The following is a 22,566-nucleotide window of genomic DNA, read 5'->3' on the forward strand; positions in this document are numbered from 1 at the left end:
GTGCAAAACCTTTTTGGTGCACTAAAAGCCAGTAACATAGCCAATGATTGGTCATGGTGTTTGTTTTGCACCAATCGTCAATTGTGTTATTAGTTTTGTGTGTACTGAAAGGTTCTTCACGTGCTTAGTTTTAGTAAATCAGGCCCTAAGTGTAATGCAAGCAGTCGAGCAATGTTTGCAGAACTATTTGGTCGTCATGACGATTATGTCAGTAAAATGAGAACGTTTCCCGAAGCGCCTGCAAAGAAGCTGGTGCGTAAATGAGCCATTTCTCCCGGTCCAGAAAGAGACGCCCCCTCCCCTCCCCTCCCCTCCCCTCCCCTCCTGCTTGATCCACTCCCTCCCTCGGTTGTGTTCCGCAGCCCCCTCCGCCCCCCCCCAGGAGGTGCGCCTGGTCAGTCTCAGCTCCACCAGCGTCAAGGTGAGTTGGGTGCCGCCCCCCGCGGCCAGCCGGCACGGGGCCATCGTGCGCTACACCGTGGCCTACCAGGCCGTCGGCGGGGAGGACGCGGAGCGCCGCGAGGTGACGGGCGTGGGGCCCGACGCCACCAGCCACGTGCTGGAGGGCCTGGAGAAGTGGACCGAGTACCGGGTGTGGGTGAGGGCCCACACGGACGTGGGGCCCGGCCCCGAGAGCCCCGTCGCGCTCGTCCGAACCAGCGAGGACGGTACGTTCCCCCCCCCCCCCCCCACGCTAACTTCGCTGTCCGCTGTTCCTCTCGATGGCCTGCCTGCCTGCCTGCCTTACCCGTCTGTCTGTCTACTTGCCTGTTTGCCTGCCTGCCTGCCTGCCTGTTTGCCTGCCTGTCTGTTTGTCTGTCTGTCTATCTGTCTTGTCTGTCTGTCCCAGTTCACTGTCTCTAGCTGGCCAGGCTGCAGGAGGCTACCTAAGCGCTGTATGAATGGGTAATGTATAAACGGTTAACTACTTACATCAGACAAAGGGAACATTCACAGGACAGAAAATTGTGTTTTTGATTTTTTTTTTTAAAACCCACTTTGCCATTCAATGCAAGATGAATGAAATGAAAGTCCTGGGGTTTTTTTTGTTGGCTTTTTTTCACCCGTTGTTTTTTTTATTTATTAATGCGAACGGTCGAACTGGAACCCAGAGACAAACCTGCTCTTTTCCCGCTCGTCTCAGTCGAAGCGTTCTGATAAGCGGGCGGGGCTGTCCGGATGGCACGGCCCTTCGATCGGCGAGAGAGCGCGCTCCCCACCTCAGCCGGTCGCCACGTCAACGCTAAGCTCCTTCGGTGGCGGCAGCGACGGCTTCTGCAATAGGCTGACCGTCGCCGCGGCTGACGGACCAATCCCGGCAGCGCCCTTTACATGCCCTGGAAGGGATGGTGACCTTCCAGCATGGACCGGATTGACCCAGCACTGCCAGTGCCCCCCACCCCCCCCCCCCTTAAGAAACAGCAAAGGCTTTGTTTTAGCTAACGGGATTTTCCCCGCCCTGCCGAACGCAGAGCCTCTTCCGCGCGCTGGCGCGGCTAGCCGAGCCCGTGCTAGCCGCCCGCTTTCCCGCCACTCCAGCTGCCTTCTCCGTGACACTCTCGCCGTTTTTAATCCTTTATTTTTCTTTTATCTTCTTTCCGCCGTCTGTACCCGCCGGCTTTTTTTAAACCCCGTCCGCCGACACCGCGCCTCTCTCTCTGACCGGGGCTGCGGTCCCCCCTCGGAGTCCAGATTTGCTAAATCGGGAGGCGCGTCTCATCGGGCCTTCAGGGCCCGGCTCCGTAATTAATTTGCCTTAACGCACTGAAACGGGTCCGATTCCGCCACTCTGTAATTAAAGAAATTCAGCATCTCGCTGGATTGGGGTCCGTCCTCGATTCCCCCGGAAAAATAAATAAATTAAAAAACGGCTCCGGCAGGCTCCGCAATAATCGGCCATGCTGGGGAGCCCAGGCTAGCTCGGCTCGGCTCGTCTCCCTCCTAAACGAAACCTTATTGGTTGGACTGGGAACGAGCCTAACCCCCCCCACCCCCCCCTTCCCCCTCCACCCCTCAAACGACCGAGCCGATATGTTCCCCCGCTCTCTCTCCCGGCTCATCGAATTTCCATCGAGCCCCTCTCCGTCTGCTCCGTCCTGACTACCAGACCGCGCGTGGCGAGATTCTTCCCACGCGCCGGTGCTTCGTGGGAAAAAAAAGGGCATTAGCAGCTTTGCTGAAGTGGCCAGAGCGACCGCGTGCTAAAGTAGCTTTAGAAACCGACCGAAAACCTGCTGTGGCTTAAGCAGAAAGAAAGCAGGACCTGGCAGTCCATTTTTTTCTGTCCCCCTGTGGGGAACACGAGTCTCTGGTGTTAAGCTCAAGAACCGTGTAGTCCGCTGTGCCGTGAACTGCACCACGTTCGGTGACAAACAAAATAAACGATATTTTTTGAAAAATGTTTTCCCCCGCAACATGTTTCTGTCATCCCAGACTCGTTATGTCAGAAAAATTAAAAATACGTAGAACTTTTCTGCCAGGAGGATAAACAAGAACAGGTAGAATCGCTCTACCCAAGCCAAAGGCTGTGTACACCATTACCGACTCCATTTTCACTAAAAAAATATTGCACACCTATAAGTCTGAATCATTTACCCGGGGGAGATTTGTGCTTATGTAATTTATTTGGGACAGAGTGACTGAAGGAAAAATACTAGCGAAACGAGTTTTAACGAGTGGAGGATTTGCTCTCTCACTGCGCTGCGCATGTCACGCACAGTGTCTCATGCACACGTCCTAGGACTTTTACATCGGTCAGATCAACTGATTTCATTTCATCTTTTCATTTTATGCGATGTGGCAAACGATTCCTTCAGAAAAAGGTTACGTTTCGACAGTGACAGACTGACAGGTAAAATAAAATAAGTGTGATTCAGGCGATGAAAGCATTCACACCTAGTCAAAGGCTCAAAGCCTGCATGGAATTAAGGTAAGTTTAACTAAAAAAAGAAAAAGAAAAAACCTGAACACACGTTTTCAACAGCATTAACTGATCAAGAGATTGGTTGTTTAAAAAAAAAAAACCCATGATGCACTGGGGCCCCCAGGACAGATTTGCAGAATGTCTGGACTGTCCAGCTGTTCTCACGCCGGGCCTCATGACAACACAGGGGCGAGGAGGGCCGCCGCGCTGATCGTTTACGGGTTGCCGCCGCCGCCCGGCTCTCCTTCGCCGTTCCCTCCTAAACCACGCGCCGCGGCATCTCGTCCGCACGTCTGCGTACCGCCTCACGCTCTCGCCGCGCTCCCAAGGTCAAGGCCGAACGCGGAACGAAATTAAACGCCCGTGAGACGTCACTGATAAAACAGAGCCGCTCCCGCGTGTTCCGGTCCACGCCGGACCTTCCTGCTTTCGCAAACTCACGGTTCGCTGGTCTGTCTCGCCCTTTATTATTCTTGCTTTAGCGAGGCCACGAAACAGAAAGGATTGCGTCGAATAGTGCTGATAATATGCAGATCTGTCACACGCAACGTGGGAGATAAATCACATTTGTTTACTTCAGGCACAAACTATCAATGATATCCTTGTGAGAGCCAGCAATTCGTTTTTGTCCCCTGTAGGGGACACGAGTCTGGTCTAAATCTCAGGACCCGTATATTCTGCTGTGCTGAAACCTTCACTACAAGGGATATTCAATAATAACAATAAAATAAATTATATTTTTGGAAATATTTTCTCCGCAGCGTGTTTTTGCCAACCAAGAGAGTTGTGTTACATATAAATGAAAAACAATTTAAATACTGAAACTTTCTGTCTGGGAGGATTTAGGAACAAAACATTTCTGCTTAGCTAGGAGTAAACATTGTTAGTCACTCTCTGGCTGTTTTTTGAAAGATACTCTTGCACAATAAGCTCACCTATTTTCCCTTGTCTGAGGGTAATCCCGCTATCATGCCTGGCATTAGCCTGCTTTCTGTTGGATTGGGACGATTTACTATAGAAAAGCCTCCAGTTCACCTTAGGTGTAAGTTCCCTACGGCTAAGGCATACCAGTGTTAACACAGCTGCTCACTGCTATGTGTCTCTCTACCTGAAACTTTATACTAACTTTTCCAGAAATTTCTATCAAGTCCTTTTGTGCTGAGTGTGCTTTGCTTTAATTATGTCCGAGCGGTACATTGTTTTTCGGTTGGATGCCTCAGGTGCTGCTACGGATCTGAAGATTCGGAGAACAGGCGGGAGAGCTGGCGCTTAGCAACCACCCCGCCCCCTCCCCACCACCCCCCCCAACCCGCCCCTCTCCCGAGAGGAGTCCAAACGCTGTCGGCATCTGTTTGTTTTTTAACGTTCCCCCCCTTCTTGCTTGTCCCCCCTCCTCGCTTCCCCCCCCCCCCCGCCCGCGCGCAGTGCCGGGCGCGCCCCCGAGGAAGGTGGAGGCGGAGCCTGTGAACTCCACCGCCGTGCGGGTGACGTGGAAGGCGCCCCTCTCGGCGAAGCAGCACGGCCAGATCCGGGGCTACCAGGTCATCTACTCGCGGCTGGAGGACGGGGAGCCCCGCGGCCAGCCCAGCATCATGGACGTGGCGCTGCCCGAGGCCCAGGTACTGCCCTTTCCCCCCCCCCAAAAAAAAAGAACGCCCTCCGGCGGCGAATCAGCCGCCTCGCCTTTCTCACCCCGTCCGGTCAGCCGAGGAGCCGTCGGCGGAAACGAATTTTAATTGGCTTCTTGGCCGAGGCGCTCCAGCCGTTCCCTTTGAACGGCGTGTCTGTTGTCTTCCGCTCTGCACCGCTGTACTGCCAGGACTTAGCAGATTAGCGCTCCCCCTCCCCACCATGGCGTGAAAAGTTCAGCCATTCTGGGCCAGCGTGTGAAATAAGGTCGCCTTCCATATTTCAAAATGCTCTTTGTTAACAGAATCCTTTCCGTTTGGCTGGAGACAGACAGGCACGGTTCTCAGTAAGGACAGTAAATAATCAAAAGTTGAAACACAGACCAAGTCATAAGACGGATCGCACATGGGTATATGATATTACCACTGCTGTCTTATTAAGTTTCGGGTACCCCTTTGTGATTTAATATTAAAACAAGCGCACTGCTTTGTTATTCTCCATTGTTTTCCCTCGCTTCCTCCTCAACTCCATATTGCCTGAAGAAGGGAGGTTTAAGAGAGAGACGGAACAGAGTTTTAAATCCTGAACCCCGAGGTTCATAAATTCACGGAGATACAAGCCACCCTTTTGTCGAAGACCGCGTCCGATGTCAGACGTCCGATTGTTATGCGGGAATTAGCTTGCGTAAACACGCGTTCGCTCTCGCGCGTTCTCCCGTCCGACAAGCTTTTCTAATTTGTCTGAGCAAGCGTAGCCCCGCCGCCGAGTTGACTGGGAAGAGTTCTGACAGGAGGCGCTGTGAGGAAGTGTAATCGTAAAAAAAAAAGAAAACTAAAATAAAACGCACGCTTGATTTAACAGGCAGGGTCCGGTAACCTGCGGGGGTGTGGCTCGTTAACAGCTGTCCTGCCCAAATGGAGCCATTTCCTGTCAATTAAGAAAATAAACAGTTGCTAAATGTTTGTTTATTTCTTATTTTATTGGTTTATTTCTATGCTATGCTGATACTGAGAAGAAAAGTGAACTGGACAACACCGAAGTCCGTACAATAATGAAAATGGTACCAGCTGCTTACATACAACACCTTATTAAAGTGGCTTGGCCTTTATCTCTTTGGAATACAGTCTATAATACTCAGTATTAATAAGATTTGCTCTGAGAGATATAACCTGTTATGTTTATGGCTTACAGTGATCGCATACAGCAACATAGCTCAAATCAAACATGGCAAATAACTCAAACAGAAGAGGAAGAAAATGCTTGCAGTGGGTGGGGATGGGGATCTAATGCGTGTTCTTTGCGTGTGGCCCGGACAAGGCATTAAAATATTGCGAGACCTAGGAGAAACAGGAGAGCGTTTGCCCTTGAACTTCATATCAATCACTGCAATGCAATTTTTTTTCCAAGTCAACATCCGCATCTTTTCCTCTGACGCAATCCTGCTTCGGTTCTCTCTCCCGAGGTGATCTCAAGGTCGCTCTCTCGAACGGCCGAGTCTGATTCGCTCCCCTCCCGCCTCCGCCCGGGCCGCTCGTTAAATTAACGGCGTAACGACGCCTCGTAACGGCTCTTCGGTTTCCCCCATTTCCTGCGAAGGAAAAAGGCTCCTCCCCCCGCTTTTACAGTGAAGGTGGCCTGCGGGTTCTTTTCTGACTCATCTCAGCCCGTGCACTGCATTGGTAGAGGTACACGCATCCCCGAGCTACGCTAGCTGCTGCTGCTGTTGCTCTGCGGTCCCCCTCCTGAAATGTCGCCACTCAGCCTATCGTGTGGCCTCGCCTCTGATGAGTTTACTCGTTCTTTTCGGGGCATTAGCGGCGGGGCCCGATTACGCGAGCGGATTTATCGCCCGTCGGCCCGGGACCCCGGCCCGGGCTCGAAGCCTCGTTCGCAGCGGGCCCCGAGATGGACCTGTCAGACGTTGTTTACTACGGGCTCTGCTGCGTCGCTTTCGCAAGAGGGCTCGCGCTCGCGTCTCCGTTCTAAGACCTGACCTGGCGAAACGTAAGCCAGGTCACGTTTTTAGCGTCCGCTCACTGTCGCTATCGAGCTGCTAGGTGGATTGGAGCAGATTTTTTTTTTCGTTTTCGGTTTCCTCAAACTATTCATACAGCTGGTAGTTTGCAGCTGGTGTCAGAGTAGAAAATGTCACTCTGATGAAAATCAATTTGGGATGAGACCTGTCTGCTGGGGCATCAGCAGTGAATGTGTGGCCGCGAGCTGCTGTGATTAATTGATTTCGGCCTTGGCCCCTGGCCCGAATCATTTTGAAGAGGCCATTTTGGCGAGCTAGCTTCTTTAAAAAAAAAAAATTTTTATGCGACTGCTGCCCTGCTTTCGCCCCCGTGTTTGTGTGTCCCGCGTCCTCGCGCCGCCGCCGCCGCCGAAATCCGGCCTGTCGTCCCGCGAGTCTTCCGGCCTAATTCTGTCGTGACCGGTCCGCGTTTTTTTGCCGTCACGCGAGTTTTCGAAAATTTAAGCGGAGGCGAGCAGAATCTGAATGAACCCGCTGAGAAATATCAGCGGTGTGTCTAGGCCGGAGTCCCAGGGGTGGGTTTTTTTTTTTTTCTGTGCAGACTGCTTTGTTTGCCCACGTCATGGAGTCGTCTGGGCCCAGAGCTGTCTGCTGCTAATAACATCCCCTCTTTTAGCACAAAGCGGTAATGGAGGGAAAAAATGATATCAAATTACCGTCCGCAGAGCTTGCTGACGTGCAGGCATGTAAACCCTTAATTGCTTGCAAACTACTTGCCTCCACTTTATGTTGTGGTCCTTTTTATGCTTGGAATTTGTTCAGGACATAAATCCCCCCGTTTTTGTTGCCTCAAGTGGATTCCTGGCTTTTGAGAATTCTCCTTTATCGGGCTTATTTTCACACCTTTGTACACCCAAGAACGTGATTGAACCCCCACACCGATTGGCTGCGGTGGTCTGAACTCTGTCCAATCGGATAAGAAACCCACTTAAGTAAACACCTCTCCCTTTTTTCGGGTCATGGAATGCGAGGGAGCCTGCTTATGCAATGTTAGCCTGAGTGCTCTGGATGTGCATGTGTTACTGTGTGCATATGCGCTCTTATGGGCCTACAAACTAGCATTGCCGTGTGTATTGAAATCCTTACCTGGAACTACCTATTTTCCCCTCCACCTCACTGTGTAATGGAGTGGTGTACTTCCAGTCACATCTGCTTAGGTGAAATACAGTGGAACCTCTGAGATGCAAACACATTATAAATGGAGGTGGTTTGGAACGGATATTTTTCCATGTTTAAAAGCAGTGTGAAAATTTGAATCCTTTATTTTTTGTGCAATCAAATGCTTCACTTTGCTGTAGCCTTAAATTTGAATAAACAATTTAATTTTTTTCTTATAAATCGTAGTTTAAATGAATGACAGTGGAACACAGACATACAGTGGAAATCCATGTCAGCTTTCCAAACCCCTGAAGGCAGCAAGGTCATTGAAAATGGCTAAATTACTGATTTTTATTTTATGTTCCTGTGCTCTTTTGTGTGAAACAATGTATTTGCCATATTGTATTTTTTTTTGGAAGTATGACTGGAAATTTTATGGGAAGTTCCTTTTTTCCATCAGTGAAAATTTGGAGCTGGAAAAGTACATTCTTGATGGGCTTTAGTTGTCTGGTTTTAGATTTGGGTTATTCTTTTCTATTCATTGCAAAATTCATAAAATTCACCGTACTACACGTAACAACCTTGACAATAATTTAGCGTGCAATTTATTGTAACAATCCACTTCATAAGCATTGTACTGCCAAAACGTTCTGACAGTTCAACTGTATTGCAGAAGATTTAATCGCGTATAATTGAGGAAAGGCAGCAAACGCTCAAGTATTCTCGTTTTTGCTCTTGAAGAGCAAGGCCTAACGCTGCATATTAAAAGCAACTGCAGCCTTCTGTAATCTTATTGCCAAAAACCAAGCAGCGTGGTTAAATTATTCCTAAAATAGGCCTTCGGAAAACGCTGGGAAAAAGTTACAGCATACTGCACAAGATTATGCGGTTATGCAGTCAATTTTCTAGCATACCACGTAACACGACTTATGTAGTTAATTTTAGCTGAGCATGTTTGATTGCCTCGTGGTAATTTGGGGGTTTCAAACTGAAGTCTCAGAGGGTCCCCTCTGGTTTCTCGCTGCGTTTCAGCACTTGAGCTGTGAGCACGAGTTATTGATTGGCTGTTATTACAAAGGAGTCCTCACACCTTGTTTCCAAGACCTAAACTGCTGATTGAAAGGGAAGCACACGAGCCTGCAGGCACTGCAGCCCTCCAGGATTGGATTTTGAGATCACTATTATAGTTATAATTCATAGATGTCAGTCAGTGACCATGGTGGTAATGGTGTTAAAATGGCCCGGCTGTGGTGCGATGATCCTAACTTGAGTCCTTTCGCTTCCTGGCCCTTGATGTTGCGCAACTGAACACCCGTCGATTATTTTAGGGATCCTATTGGACAAGCTTGAGTGAGCAGTGCCGCCATGCTTGCACGTAGGGCGCACGAACGCGTGGCCCGCAGCCACTGCACAGTGATCTGACATGTCAGTTGTTAATGGCGATCGTCGGCCATTTTCAAAGCTGTACAGCCATAAGACCGAGACCCTGGCTATGAAACTGCGACGTCAAATCTGTTTTGCTGTACGGTTCTGAATGTCGTGCGATCTGACATGAGCAAAATGGAATCTTTCCATGATGGGCGTCTCTGAAGAATCCGCTTCATCATTCGGCCAAACAAAATCTCCAGCAGAGAGCTCTGTAGAAGAATTTGGCTGTCCTTGTCAGAGGGTTGTCCTTGAAATCAAACGCCGGCGATTCAGATGGCTAGGTCACGTGCAGTACTCAGAACAGACCAGCTTTGCGTCCTGAAAATTGCGTTAACATGTTGCCCTGTGATAGATTGGCGGCCTGCCCATTCCTGCCTCTCACCCAATGCATGCTGGGATAGGCTCTAGCACCACTCGCGACCCTGACCAGGATAAGCAGGTATAGATAATGGATGGATGAATGGATGGATGGATGGCCTCCAGCTGGTAAAAGGAAACCTGGACGGCCCGAAACCACCTGGCGTAGTACGGTCTTGGCCGAGCTCAAGGAGCCTAACCTCACCTGGGGTGAGGCACAGTACGCTGCACAAGATAGGGCCAAGTGGAAAGCGATTGTTGCGGCCTTATGGCCCACAGGGGATGGAGAGGGTTGAGAGTCAGCCATTTTGGCTCTCTTTGTCACAGTTAGGGAGTCCAACACGGCAGTCTTCCGACAAACATTCTGCAATTTCACACAGATGGGCGCGTGCGTTCTTTACAGAAAATCACAGGCAGACGTCGCTTTTGATGCGCCAACTTTGATGTTCCCTTATGGGCTGGTTTGGATCGTGTGTAAAGCTGAGAGAAAAAAAAAATCTACTGATTACCAACAGAGGTTTGATACCTATTTTCATCTCCTCTTTATTTGTCTGGTGTGTGGTGTTTTTTTGTCCTCAAATACAACGTTATAACCTTTTGTGGAAGGTGGAAAATACAGTGGAACCTCCTAAGATATAAACCCTTTGGGAATGGGGTATGGGGGGGGGGGGGGTCTTCGTAATTTTGAAAAAGAAGTCAAAGTCCTGGCAATGGGAAGCTAGATCTTTCCGTGTGCTACTCACTCAAGACAGGACTTTACAAAACAAAACTGTTAATGAAAAAAAGTTTTTGGTTTTTTTTGGCAATTGAGAACGGACAACGTTTTTCATGGGGTCCTTCCATTCCATACGGGGTTGCAAACAGTGATAAGTTCTAATTAGTTAAGTATATATGGTATCACCGAATACAGTGATTTTAATTTGAGGAATTCGCTTGAAGCTTTACTTGAATTACACTTGCTTTATTTTTTAAATCTCTATATTCTATATAACGCACCTTAAGCATGATCTAATTAGAACTTCAGTTTTGTTCTACATCATCTTTCTGAATGATGTTGCATAATAGGACCAAAAATAATATCTGTAGTTGACAACTGTTAACAAAAAACTCTATCATCAAGCACTCTCAAAAACATAAAAACATTCCAAGTGTTAGAAAGATGAAATGTCATAAGGAACGTATTCATGTGAGCGAAACTGACCTAAGAAAAGCGCTAAGTTTGATACACTAGTCTAGGCTTTGAGTTTAAGACAGCAGAGGGACCGTTCGAGCCGTATCCTGAAAGACACAGCGTCAGTTAGGGAACACTGAAAGTGGGACTGCTGTCTGTCGACGAGCAGGCGGCTTCTGACTACTCAGCTCAACTTAAACTGCTTCTAGCAAAGTGACTTGATAAATGCATCCATCGATGTGTTATGCAATGCATTGGAAAGTGTGCATTATTTTACACGAGTAGCTTACTGCTGTTCCATATAAGGATTCATAACCATGTTCGGCTGACCAGACCATCATTAACTCTGAGTCAATTAACTCTGCTTTCCTAACTTCACCCTGAGTGATCTCTCTCTTCAGGAGTTTCACTGGCGGAGAGAGAGAAGGCAGTATGGTATTCCCAGAATCCCCTGCTGAGGAGAGAGGGCAGTATGGTATTTCCAGAATCCCCTGCTAAGGAGAGAGGGCAGTATGGTATTCCCAGCATACCCTGCTAAGGATAGAGGGCAGTATGGTATTCCCAGAATACCCTGCTAAGGAGAGAGGGAAGTATGGTATTCCTAGAATTCCCTGCTGAGGAGAGAGGACAGTATGGTATTCCCAGAATTCCCTGCTGAGGAGAGAGGACAGTATGGTATTCCCAGAATCCCCTGCTGAGGAGAGAGGGCTGTATGTTATTCCAAGAATTCCCTGCTGAGCACAGAGGGCAGTATGGTATTCCCAGAATCCCCTGCTAAGGAGAGAGGGCAGTATGGTATTCCCAGAATCCCCTGCTGAGGAGAGAGGGCAGTATGGTATTCCCAGAATCCCCTGCTGAGGAGAGTGGGTAGTATGGCATTCCCAGCATGCATTTTGCGAAGGAGCTGTGACTGCAGAGGGCCTCCCTGTTTCTCAGCCCATCGCGGCTGCTTTTAAACTCCACACTCGGCTGCACCAGTGGCTTGGCGACCTTGGCCACCTCAGAAACCGAGGCTCACAGAACACAGAGTCGTTTTCCTCCTGCCAGCAACAGCTGCTCTCTCTCAGTCCGCCTCTCAAGATTTTTAACCAGGATACATTTTTTATTTTTTTAGTTTTAAGTCCCTGAGTTTACTTTTGTTCGTGTTTTGCTAAAGCAGCTGGCATCTTGGCACCGAAGGCAGAGTTTTTGTGATCTCCTCAAGAGAGAAAAAATATTCCGAAACGAGAAAGGATTACTGCTCAGATGAGACGCGGGCACGCCAAAACAGAGCCTTAGGAACTTGGTTGGTGTCCCACGTCCAGATCTAATGTTGCAGACAAACGCAGCAATTAAACGCACGGCGAACCCGTTCGTCATTCGGCTAAAGGGGAGCAGGAGCGGCTAGCGTTTTAAAGCCTCCGTTATTAATGATTTTATTTTTTCTTTTCTGTTTTGTTCCCAGCCCAGGGTGCAGTGCCGCGGTTTTGATGATTAAGAACCTGACTTAGGCGCTCACTGGCGGGTTACTTTTGTTTGTCTGGCGCGCGATGGCGTCTCCTTCGTGACAAAGAAGGTTTTGAAGGAGCACAAGGAGAGAGAGAGAGCGGCCGCGGCGTCTTTTTATCCGCCGTCCGTCAGCGTCGGCGTCGGGCCCGGACCGGAATACGGATGCCGCGCCTCGCCCGAATCGATCCTGCGGCAGCCCCGCGCCCCGCGCCCCGCGTTCAGCCCTCGTGCGAGAGATGTCGCGTCATAGAGGCAGGCGAAGCGCAAAATCGAATATCCATCGGCCTTTTATTTATAAGACAGACGGTCCTTCCTGTCCGAGGCGGGGGGTCCGACGGGGGGGCTAGAGGCCGCTTTTTCGAAAGAGGGTGGGTTCTAGCAGAGGGAATGGGGCGAACGGTGCCTTGGAGAGGAGGAGGCGGAGGAGGAAGGGGGAGGGGGGGGGAGTGTAATCCCCAGGCTCGTTGCTGAATAAGCAGAAGGGTAGCCGCTGAAGGTGAAATTTCATCTGGAGTCACTGGCGGACACGTAGCGGCAGTTCTGAGCGAAAGCTAAATCACCCGTCTCACCTCTCTCTGGCTTTGTCTCATGCTCTCTCGCTCTCATTCACTCACTCAGTCCTGCTCTCTCTCTCTCTGTCACTCGGTCCTGCTCTCTCTCTCTCTCTCTCTGTCACTCAGTCCTGCTCTCTCTCTCTCTCCCTCTCTCTGTCACTTAGTCCTGCTCTCTTTCTCTCTGTCTTTCAGTGGCTGAGTGGCTGCCTTTGCCTGGAACTGTAAGCTCTCTCTCTCTCTCTCTCTCTCTCTCTCTCAGACACACACACACTCTCTCTCTTTCTCACACTCTCTCTCTCTTTCTCAGACACACACACACTCTCTCTCTTTTTCTCACACACACTCTCTCTCTCTCTCTCAGACACACACACACACACTCTCTCTCTCTTTCTCACACTCTCTCTCTCTCTCTCTCTCAGACCCTCTCTCTCACTCTCACTCCCTCTCTCTCACACATACTCTACCAGGGGAAATGTAGGGGATATGTGCTCTGGTAAATGAAATATGAAATGAAAAGCCATAAACGGAGTATTGGCAACAGCAATGAACAGGAGCAGTGAGTGCATTCCAAAGATGAAAAAAATAGAAGTGAGATCACACGTTTGTCCCGTTTACCCTCTCATCAGTCACAGATCCCCCCCCCCCCACCCACCATCCCCCTTGGTTCATTTGGGCGTTGATGTATGAGCGCACACGCACATACATACACACACACACACACAGGCATGTGCACACCAAAACAACACACGCGCACACAGTCACACACATACATGCACACAAACACGCATATGCACACACAACACATGCATGCACACACACACACACGCACACGCCCACACAAACACACACACGCACACTGGCACATACATACACACACACACAACACATGCATGCACACACACACACATGCCCACACAAACACACACGCACACTGGCACATACATACACACACACACACACACACACAGGCATGTGCACACAAAAACGACACACGCGCACATAGACACACACACACACACGCACGCGCAACACTCCCACACACACATGCACACAAACACGCATACAGTATATGCACACACGCACACGCCCACACAAACACCTACACGTACACACACGCTCACGCAAACGCACACACACACACACACACACACACGAGGCCCGCTCTCCATCCCCTCCTTTCTCCCCAGCGCACCGCTACACTCGCGTGCGGTGTGATTCGCTGTCTAACCGCGCCCACGCAGATCGGCGCGGGAGGGCCCGTCATCCCTCAGCGCGAGGATACGCCGCAGGTGCCGTCGCACGTCTCCCCCTGAGGAGAGGAGCGCGGCGCTGAGGAGCAGCGGGGAGGTGCTGCTCCCCCGCCCCCCGCCGCGCTCACAGACGCTCGCGCGCGGAAGTCTTGCACAGCCCCACCCGCGTAGCCGCGTACTGCGGCGCGCTCCTCTGGCCGCCGAAATCGGTGATTTTGTCGCGCATTCGTTTTCCTGAGAGGCAAATCGCCTCCAGCTCCGCACACAAGCTTCTGTCCCCGAGGTCTACGCGCCGGGCTGAGGCACGACAGAGCCGATCGTTCGGGCGCCCCGGCGGTAGCGACGGACGTCCCAGCCGACGGGTAACGACGTCACGCGCTTCCCGCCACCGGGAGGTCCCAGGCCGAAAACGACCCGACCCGCCCGCGTGAACCAGCCGGCCAATGAACGAGCGTCGACCGAACGTCGAAACGAAAGTCCGAAGGCTTCTCCGCAAGGGGGACAGTAAGTCTCCCGCCAGAAAGTTATCACATTGCAGTAGACCTGGGCTGAATTGTAAACGGCGGTGGAGACTGGGTGACGCTTTAGATGTGCGTGTTTTTTTATTTTGCTCACGTGGCTGTCAAGGAAAGCAGTCAAGGTTTCTGTTCAGCACAACCATGGTGGAATAACAAGGCAGTGCACTACAGCGACTAAGAGTCCCCTTCAATAGGCACGTGCTGTTGGGGTCGTTTCAGACGGTGCAGTACTTTTCGATTCGCCCGATGACACGCTTTTGTTTCAAAAGAAAACGTATTCATATGTTTTGTCTCCAGAATGTGGATGCACATTACAGGTGAGGTCTTCATGCATAACATGCTGTGTTTTTTTATTTTCTGCATCCCTTCATCTAACTGTTCAGTTCCCTCCAGGTGAACAGGTGAGGATTCGGTTCACTGTGACACCGGGCGTTCGTGACATCATCCACTGAACCTTATTGAAGCAAGAATTACCACTCGCTCACAGTGCCTGCATTACCCTGCCCAACCAGCAGGCGGCACTGTGTCGAACGGCCATAAAAACTCCACCCACCTCCGCAAATTTTTATATTTTCCCTCTAAAAAGCTAATTTTTTCCTAACAAAATAACTTAATTTCCCCTGAGAATGCATGCTGAGATGCAAGTCCCTTCTTACAGCTGTTCCTCTGTAGAAGAAGAAAAAAAAAAGTCAGACTTTTTTTTTTTGCCTTGTGTCATGTTGACTCCTCTTTCTCCCTCGATCTGTCTCTCTTTGTCAGTGGAAAGCTGAAGAGTCAACGGACTATGTGAGTAGCTGACGTGTGTGCTGGCTTGTGTGGCGTTTGGGTTTTCTCTCCCCCCCTAGCGGGACTGGATCATTGGGAATGCTGGGAAAAAAAAACCCTCCCCCCCCCCCCCCCCCCCCCGCCCTCTGTCTGGCTGTCTCTGTCTGTGCTTTCTGTCTGGCGCTCTCTGTCTCTCATAACCCCACGCAGGGAGCAAAGGGAACCTTTTCTGTCTGTCATCTAAATGAAAGTCCTTCAGATGCTTAAATGGGCTCGGAACAAGCAGCTTGCGCGGCAGCATGAAACGCCGTTTCCTCTCCCTTGCCTCTGTCAACAGTAGGAGGTCCCCCCCCCACTCTACCACCTCACCTCCTCTTTGCTAAATCCCCCCCCCCCCCCCCCCCCCCTTCACACACACGCTGTAGTAGTAGGTAGTAGTGCATCCCGCCTAATTGGTATGGTCACGCAGTTGCGCAGTAATCAGTTTCTGCCCTTCAGATCCACGGGCGGCTCAGATGTTCTTTAAAGGCATCTGGCCCCTCTTCCTCTCTCTCTGAAGATCCATTGCGCGACGCTCTTTGATCTTCGAGCCCCTCCGCTCTCCTTTCCTATATGTTCTTGCATCTCCGGCGGTCGACCCTTCTAAACCTGTCGCCGCTCCGAAAGGCCATCATCCTCTCCACCCTCGTTACGAACTCACTCTCTCAATCCGCCACTTCACGCTAAGCTACCGCGCGACGGCCACTCGAGCGCGTACCCCACCATCCACCATCCCAGCTAACGTTTTTCTCCGCTGTTCAGCGTCCAAATTCCCGCACGCCACACAGTTTTTATGCATAGAAATCCCAAGTTTTTTTCCCAGCCGTTATTATTGTTACCAGCTCGCATTTTGCCTTTATACAACCTGCTTCGATGCTGGCGAAGTGTGTTGAGGGCTACGGGGGCGTGGGGGGGGGGGGGGTTTGGTGCGGGCGGGTGAGACGAACGATCTGGGCCGCTAAGCGGCTCTCCCTCAGACATCTACGCGTCTGCTTCCAAAATCACAGAGACCGAACGCTAGCGCAGCCAGACCCGACGGTGCGTTTGTTTGAAGCCGGCGAGAGAGGGCCAGGGACGCCGCGCGCCCGTGGCCCTGACGCGTCGGCCGGACACGCGTCCCCGCGGCCCTCTCCTCGCCGGCCCCGTCCCCCCCGCCGTTCGGCCTCGCGTGAGAACGGGCGGCCCTTCGAGCTCGCGGGCGTCTTGGCTGTAAATCCGCTTTTTGTTTTGATTTTGAAGCTGGGGGGGGGGGGGGTGAAAAATAGGTTAAATTGTGGTTTGCGCGCGTGGGATTTTTTTTCCAGGCCCGGCCCCGCCCGATTTCTGGCTGCCTGCTTGCCTGCCTGTTCCTGCAGGTGCCTTTGAGGCCTGTTGGCGTGCAGAACCTGCCAAACCCTGCTCCCGTCAGCCAGCCTCTGTTAGGCAGGTCTAATTGAGTTAGATCCCCTCCGCTCTCGCTGTACTCCACAGTTGCTTTTACTGAAGAAGCGTTGTTTTTTTTTTTTACTGGACGCTTCTTCGGTTGTTTTTTTTTTTTTAACCGAAGAAGCGGATTTACGCCTGACCCCCGCGACCTCCAGAGTTCACGCCTCGTCTGTTTTCATAACGCCGTTCCGTTTAGCATAACGTCTGCCCGTGAATGCACGCGCTCCTTTCAGAGGACGCCGGGGAACGTCTGACGCATGAAAGAGTGTTTCTGTGTGCTCATTTGTCTTTGGATGCAGTTGCACGTGTGTTTGTGTGTGAATTGACCGGTCAGTATTGCCCATGGTGGTCTGTAAGCATCCTGTACCGGCGCTGTTCTCTTCACTGGGTTTAGGAGTGGCCACTGACCTTAGGGAGGCTAAATGTTACTCCATCGCCAGTGCTCACAGTTGTAGAAAGTCCCTCTTTACCTACCCTATGCCACCCAAAGGGAAATAAATACCTTTTTTTTTGAAGAAAAGGTTTCCAGACAATTTCACGGCGTCTCTGAAAGACAGTCGCAGCTGATTGACAGAAGCACCTGTTCTTCCTCCCTCGACAGGTAGCAACGAGCCCCAGAAAATCAAGGGAGGCTCCACTGCCGCAGATAGGCACAAGATGAAGGCGTTTGCCTTGTATTGTAGCTATTTACGGAAGTTCAGCTCCCGGTTCCCAATGCCTCGCCCTCCTGTAAACAGACTCCTAAAACTACAGGAGGTCTCGTAAATGCTTACCTGAGTTCCTATCAACTGGCAGTTTCACTGCTCGTTTAATGGCCGAGCGAATTAGAATTTCCCTCTGCCTGTTAATGAAGCACACTTAACTCCAAACAAACTGGTAATGGCTCCTGGGCCGCAGTCAAATATGAACGCAGTCAAAATATGAAACGCCGCTGCGCTTCGGATAGCCGGCTGTTATTCGGCTGTGCCGTCGGCCGTGTTGTCGAATGGCTGCGACAGAAGGATGCACTTCGAAACGTACACGTCTGAAGCTATGGCGTCGGGGTGGGAAAAAAACGAAAGACCTGCTTCGACTGTGCAGAGACGTCCGAGATTAATCCCCCTCTCTTTCCCGCAAATATTAAAGCGTAAGATGAGAGACCCAATGGAATTTTAAAAAATGAAAGATCACCAAAAAAAAATAAAAAATTCCCAAAGCTGTAGCTAAAAATGAATTCCGTATAATTAAATATAATAAGGCGAGAATAAATGTAATAACTTCAGATTATTCGGACTTCTCTCATCTGGAGTACTCCCTCTGCTCACTGGAATGAACCATGTGTGTGTTCTTTTTATGGGGGGGGGAGGCATTTCTATAATTATAAAGCTAAATTTTAATTAGCAAAGGAAAGCCTTTTTAATAATGCAAGAATTATATGTACGTTTCCCGACGATATAATTAAAAAGCCGTTTTGTTTCTAGAAACTTCTGCTCAAGCGAAGTCGTATCTCCCTTTTAATTTTGGCGGTACCAGTTGGTCCCTGTACATAAAGTCTGGAGAACCATTTGTTGCCAAAGGCAGTAATTTGATGTTGGAGATGAACCACAGTGGGTGTTCTGTGCTGGAAACCCCCTCCAGCATAGGCCCCCCGCTGTGTTTGAAGCTCACCCAGACTCATTTTTATTGGTCCGTCATGTACAAGTCATCAATGCAGAGGGAGGATCCTCTGGATACTCAAAGAATTCCTCTCCCTATCTCTTTCATGGTCTTCAGCCATTAAGTGTCATTTCACTTACAAATTATGAATCCTCAGAGCCCCTTCCAGCAAATTAGTTTTAAAGGATGAATAGTGAACTGGGGCGCTGGTGAAGGGTGTGTGTGTGTGGATGCTTTTTGTGTGTGTGTTTCTGCGTTGGCATCTGGAGTGTTCTGAAATGCCCTTTTCCTGAATGTTTGTGTGTCTCTGTTTTGTGTGTGTGTGTGTGTGTGTGTGTGTGGTATCGATGTGTTTCTGCTTTTAAAGCCTGCCGTCAAACCAAATAAAAACAGTGGAAGCGTGGTATTTTTACATATTTCGCTGTTGTAATGATGCAGATGATCTTTCCTGCCCAACAAGGTGATGTAATTACAGAAACACCGGCGACTCAAAATACCACGAGTGCTGAGATCAGGTTGTGTTACTGCTGTGATGAAGACATGATGTTGTTTTTGTTTGGGTTCTTTCTTTAATTTAATTAAATGTTGGTTCGCTTGCTTGTTCAAGACTGGGTACCATATAAGTCAGTGTTTTTACAACTTAAATGTGGTCAGATATTAAACTAGTGTTTCAGACAATATGCTGGAAATTTGAAATCAATAACGATAATAATAATCATAATAATGATAATTGCATTTTTATTGTTATTATTATTATTACTATTAACAACAGCAGAAACTATTATTTGTCCTTGAGTTAGTATTGTGCTTGTCATCCAATAAATGGAAAGTACAGATGTAGTGGAGACAGAATATATGCAACCAATTAGTTTGGAGAGTGATGGTCAGATTGTGAAACTGAGCCAACATCACTATTCAAAGCTAGCCGCTTGGAGGTCTTAAAGACGTGTGACTCTCTATCATGTGGCCAGCGTTACATTTAATGTGGTCCGGCTCAAAACAAACCGTTGAAAGCCGACTGATAATTACGACGGAACTTTCTGGTTTTCTGAGCTGCTGGCTCCCAGAAGACCAGGATGGCTGTGGGTGGCATTCCAACAGAGCATCTGTCACCAGTTTCAGCTCTCCCAAAGTCTGACAACACTTCTGGGCAAGAGTGTTATTATAAATATCCAAACGAGTTTGAAGAACACTGACATTAATGGTATGGGTTGTGTTTTTATGAACCGCTGTGTGCTACATGTGTGCCAACAAGCTAAGACTGGAAACTCTCCTCAGACTTTTCTGCTCTAGAGCCATACATTTCCTCCTTGCAAGAGCATCCAATTGGCTCGTACCAACTGGGAAAAGAAGGAAGATAAAAGCACCGGCCTTGATGTCTGGGGAGAATTTCAGCTATGGCCCTGTGTGTGGTGTGTGCATGAACGGCTAATCCACGAGGGCGTGGAGAGTCTTAAGTGGGGGGCGAGGTGCTTGTGGGGTTTTCAGAAGCGTCCCCTCACTTGACCCGCTAGATTTGTTTTCCCAGGAGGCGATAATAGCTGGACTTCTCGCTGAGACCACGTACTCGGTCACAGTGGCGGCCTACACCACCAAGGGAGACGGGGCTCGCAGCAAAGCCAAGGTCGTCACGACAACGGGAGCAGGTACAACGTTACTGATAACGCGCGACGTCGGAGATACCCAACATTATTTCATGAATAACTGAAAAAGTTAAATGGGATGGCAATAAGTTAACATGGGATGTGTAGTGATAGAGCAAAGAGAGCTACAAAAATAGTTAGATTCTCTGTTGCTGCAGTGACTGTGTACACCCACTCACTCTCTCTCTCTCTCTTTGTCACCTCTCTTTCATTCTGTTGTTTTGTGGATCAGTCCCTGGAAAGCCCACTATGATGATAAGCACCACGGTCGGAAACACGGCCTTGATCCAGTGGCAACCACCCAAGGAGATGGTGGGCGAGCTGATTGGCTACCAGTTGCAGTACAAGCGGGTGGAGGAGGAAGCCTACATCGTCAAGGACTTCAAGAAGACGGATTATCACTTCACTGCCACCGGCTTGCACAAGGGCGCCACCTACGTCTTCAGGCTTTGCGCCAAGAACCGGGCAGGCAACGGGGAGGAGTACGTGAAGGAAATCACCACAATCGACGACGCCCCCAGCGGCTATCCCCAAAACCTGCAGGTGGTCGGCCTCACCACCTCCACCACCACGGTGGCCTGGGAGCCCCCCCTGCTCTCGGAGAGAAACGGCAAGATCGTTCGCTACGCGGTGGTGTTCCGCGACATCAACAGCCAGCAGAACGGCACCAACAGCACCACCGACACCCAGATCACCATCCACGGCCTGCAGCCGGACACCACCTACGATATCCGCGTGCGCGCCTTTACCAGCAAGGGGGCCGGCCCCATCAGCCCCAGCATACAGAGCAGGACCATGTCTACCTCCATGCCTGGTGAGTATTACAGCTTTATGCTAACACGCACTAACGTATTATAGAGCAGGACCATGTCTACCTCCATGTCTGGTGAGTATTACAGCTTTATGCTAACACAAACTAGCATATTATAGAGCTGGACCATGTCTACCTCCATGCCTGGTGAGTATTACAGCTTTGTGCTAACACACTCTAGCACAGTATAGAGCTAGACCATGTCTACCTCCATGCCTGGTGAGTATTACAGCTTTATGCTAACACAAACTAGCATATTATAGAGCTGGACCATGTCTACCTCCATGCCTGGTGAGTATTACAGCTTTGTGCTAACACACTCTAGCACAGTATAGAGCAGGACCAAGTCTACCTCCATATCTGGTGAGTGTTACAGCTTTGCTAGCACGATAAAGAGTAAGATTGTCCAAACCCCCATTCTAGCTCTACAGCGTTATGCCAGCATACACTGGCACAGTATAGAGCATTACTTTGTCTGCCTCCATGCCCTATGAGCGCTGCAGCTTTACTGTAGCATACATTAGCACAGTATAGAGCAGGGCCATGTCCACCTCCATCGCCTGTGAATGCTACAGTGTTACGCTAACATACACTAGCACAGTATAGAGCAGGGCCATGTCCACCTCCGTGGCCTGTGAATGCTACAGTGTTACGCTAACATACACTAGCACCGTATAGAGCAGGGCCATGTCCAGCTCCATCGCCTGTGAATGCTACAGTGTTACGCTAACATACACTAGCACCGTATAGAGCAGGGCCATGTCCAGCTCCATGGCCTGTGAATGCTACAGTGTTACGCTAACATACACTAGCACAGTATAGAGCAGGGCCATGTCCACCTCCATGGCCTGTGAATGCTACAGTGTTACGCTAACGTACACTAGCACCGTATAGAGCAGGGCCATGTCCACCTCCATGGCCTGTGAATGCTACAGTGTTACGCTAACGTACACTAGCACAGTATAGAGCAGGGCCATGTCCACCTCCATCGCCTGTGAATGCTACAGTGTTACGCTAACGTACACTAGCGTGCCACAGAGCAAGACTCGCAGATGCTCAGACTCGGCTGCATAGTTTTAGCACAAAGTGGCGAGCGCGAGCCGTGACATCAGCGCGGGGCGGCTCCGACGCGGGGAGCAGGTGGACGTGGAAGCGGCGCCAGGGAGAGCAGATGGGAGCGGAGACGGGAACAGATGCACGGCTCGTGGGAGCTGGTGGTGTCAGGGCCGGGGAGACGGGACCGGTGTCGGGCTCTCTCTCAGACCACACAAATGTTGAGGATCACACGCATGCTCTCCGTGTCGTGTTCAGTGAAGCGTTGCTGCTCCATCTATTAGGGTACAAATGCAGCTGATTGATGTCAAAAAATTAGCTTATCCCATTACTTTGTGTATTTATAGTTACGTGTTCCCTGATATGTTGTTTTTGTCTGCTTGAATTAACAGCATGTTCCTTTTTTGTGTGTGAATAATGGATCTGTGAGAATTTACGCGATACGTGAATGTCGAAATTTCTACTAAGTGCCAATTCATAAAACTTAATGCTCCTGGCGCAGATACGAGAAGATTGTATTTTAATTGTTGCCAATTTGCAGCATTAGTAAACACAATATAATATGTCTGATGGATAACAGTGCCTGTTACACTAGTAATAATGGTAATATGTATTAATGTTTTTTATTAAGCCCTAGAAGGCAGAGATGGCAGAATCACTTGAAAATCTAGTGGAGATAATTAGACATTTTCAGCCGAGAACCACCGGTATCTGCTGAGAAATACAAAGTCTCCCAAATCCTCC

At 49.8% G+C, this 22,566-nt stretch overlaps 1 protein-coding gene across 21 annotated transcripts in view; it reads left to right on the top strand.

Annotated features, from left to right (window-relative positions):
• Nucleotides 1-22,566, top strand: part of ptprfa (protein tyrosine phosphatase receptor type Fa) — a 226,059-nt gene that overhangs the window by 156,648 nt on the left and 46,845 nt on the right. For 9 of the 21 annotated variants that reach the window (XM_035412987.1, XM_035412983.1, XM_035412990.1 and 6 more), the window contains 5 exons: nucleotides 363-668; nucleotides 4,349-4,542; nucleotides 15,211-15,237; nucleotides 19,844-19,961; nucleotides 20,191-20,772. In XM_035412987.1, coding sequence (XP_035268878.1) covers nucleotides 363-668; nucleotides 4,349-4,542; nucleotides 15,211-15,237; nucleotides 19,844-19,961; nucleotides 20,191-20,772 — 1,227 coding nt within the window. The remainder of the gene's footprint in view (nucleotides 1-362; nucleotides 669-4,348; nucleotides 4,543-15,210; nucleotides 15,238-19,843; nucleotides 19,962-20,190; nucleotides 20,773-22,566) is intronic. The other 12 variants (XM_035412996.1, XM_035413003.1, XM_035412997.1 and 9 more) reach the window with 3 other exon arrangements.

Source organism: Anguilla anguilla, chromosome 4, assembly GCF_013347855.1.
Source record: "Anguilla anguilla isolate fAngAng1 chromosome 4, fAngAng1.pri, whole genome shotgun sequence".
Classification (NCBI taxonomy): domain Eukaryota; kingdom Metazoa; phylum Chordata; class Actinopteri; order Anguilliformes; family Anguillidae; genus Anguilla; species Anguilla anguilla.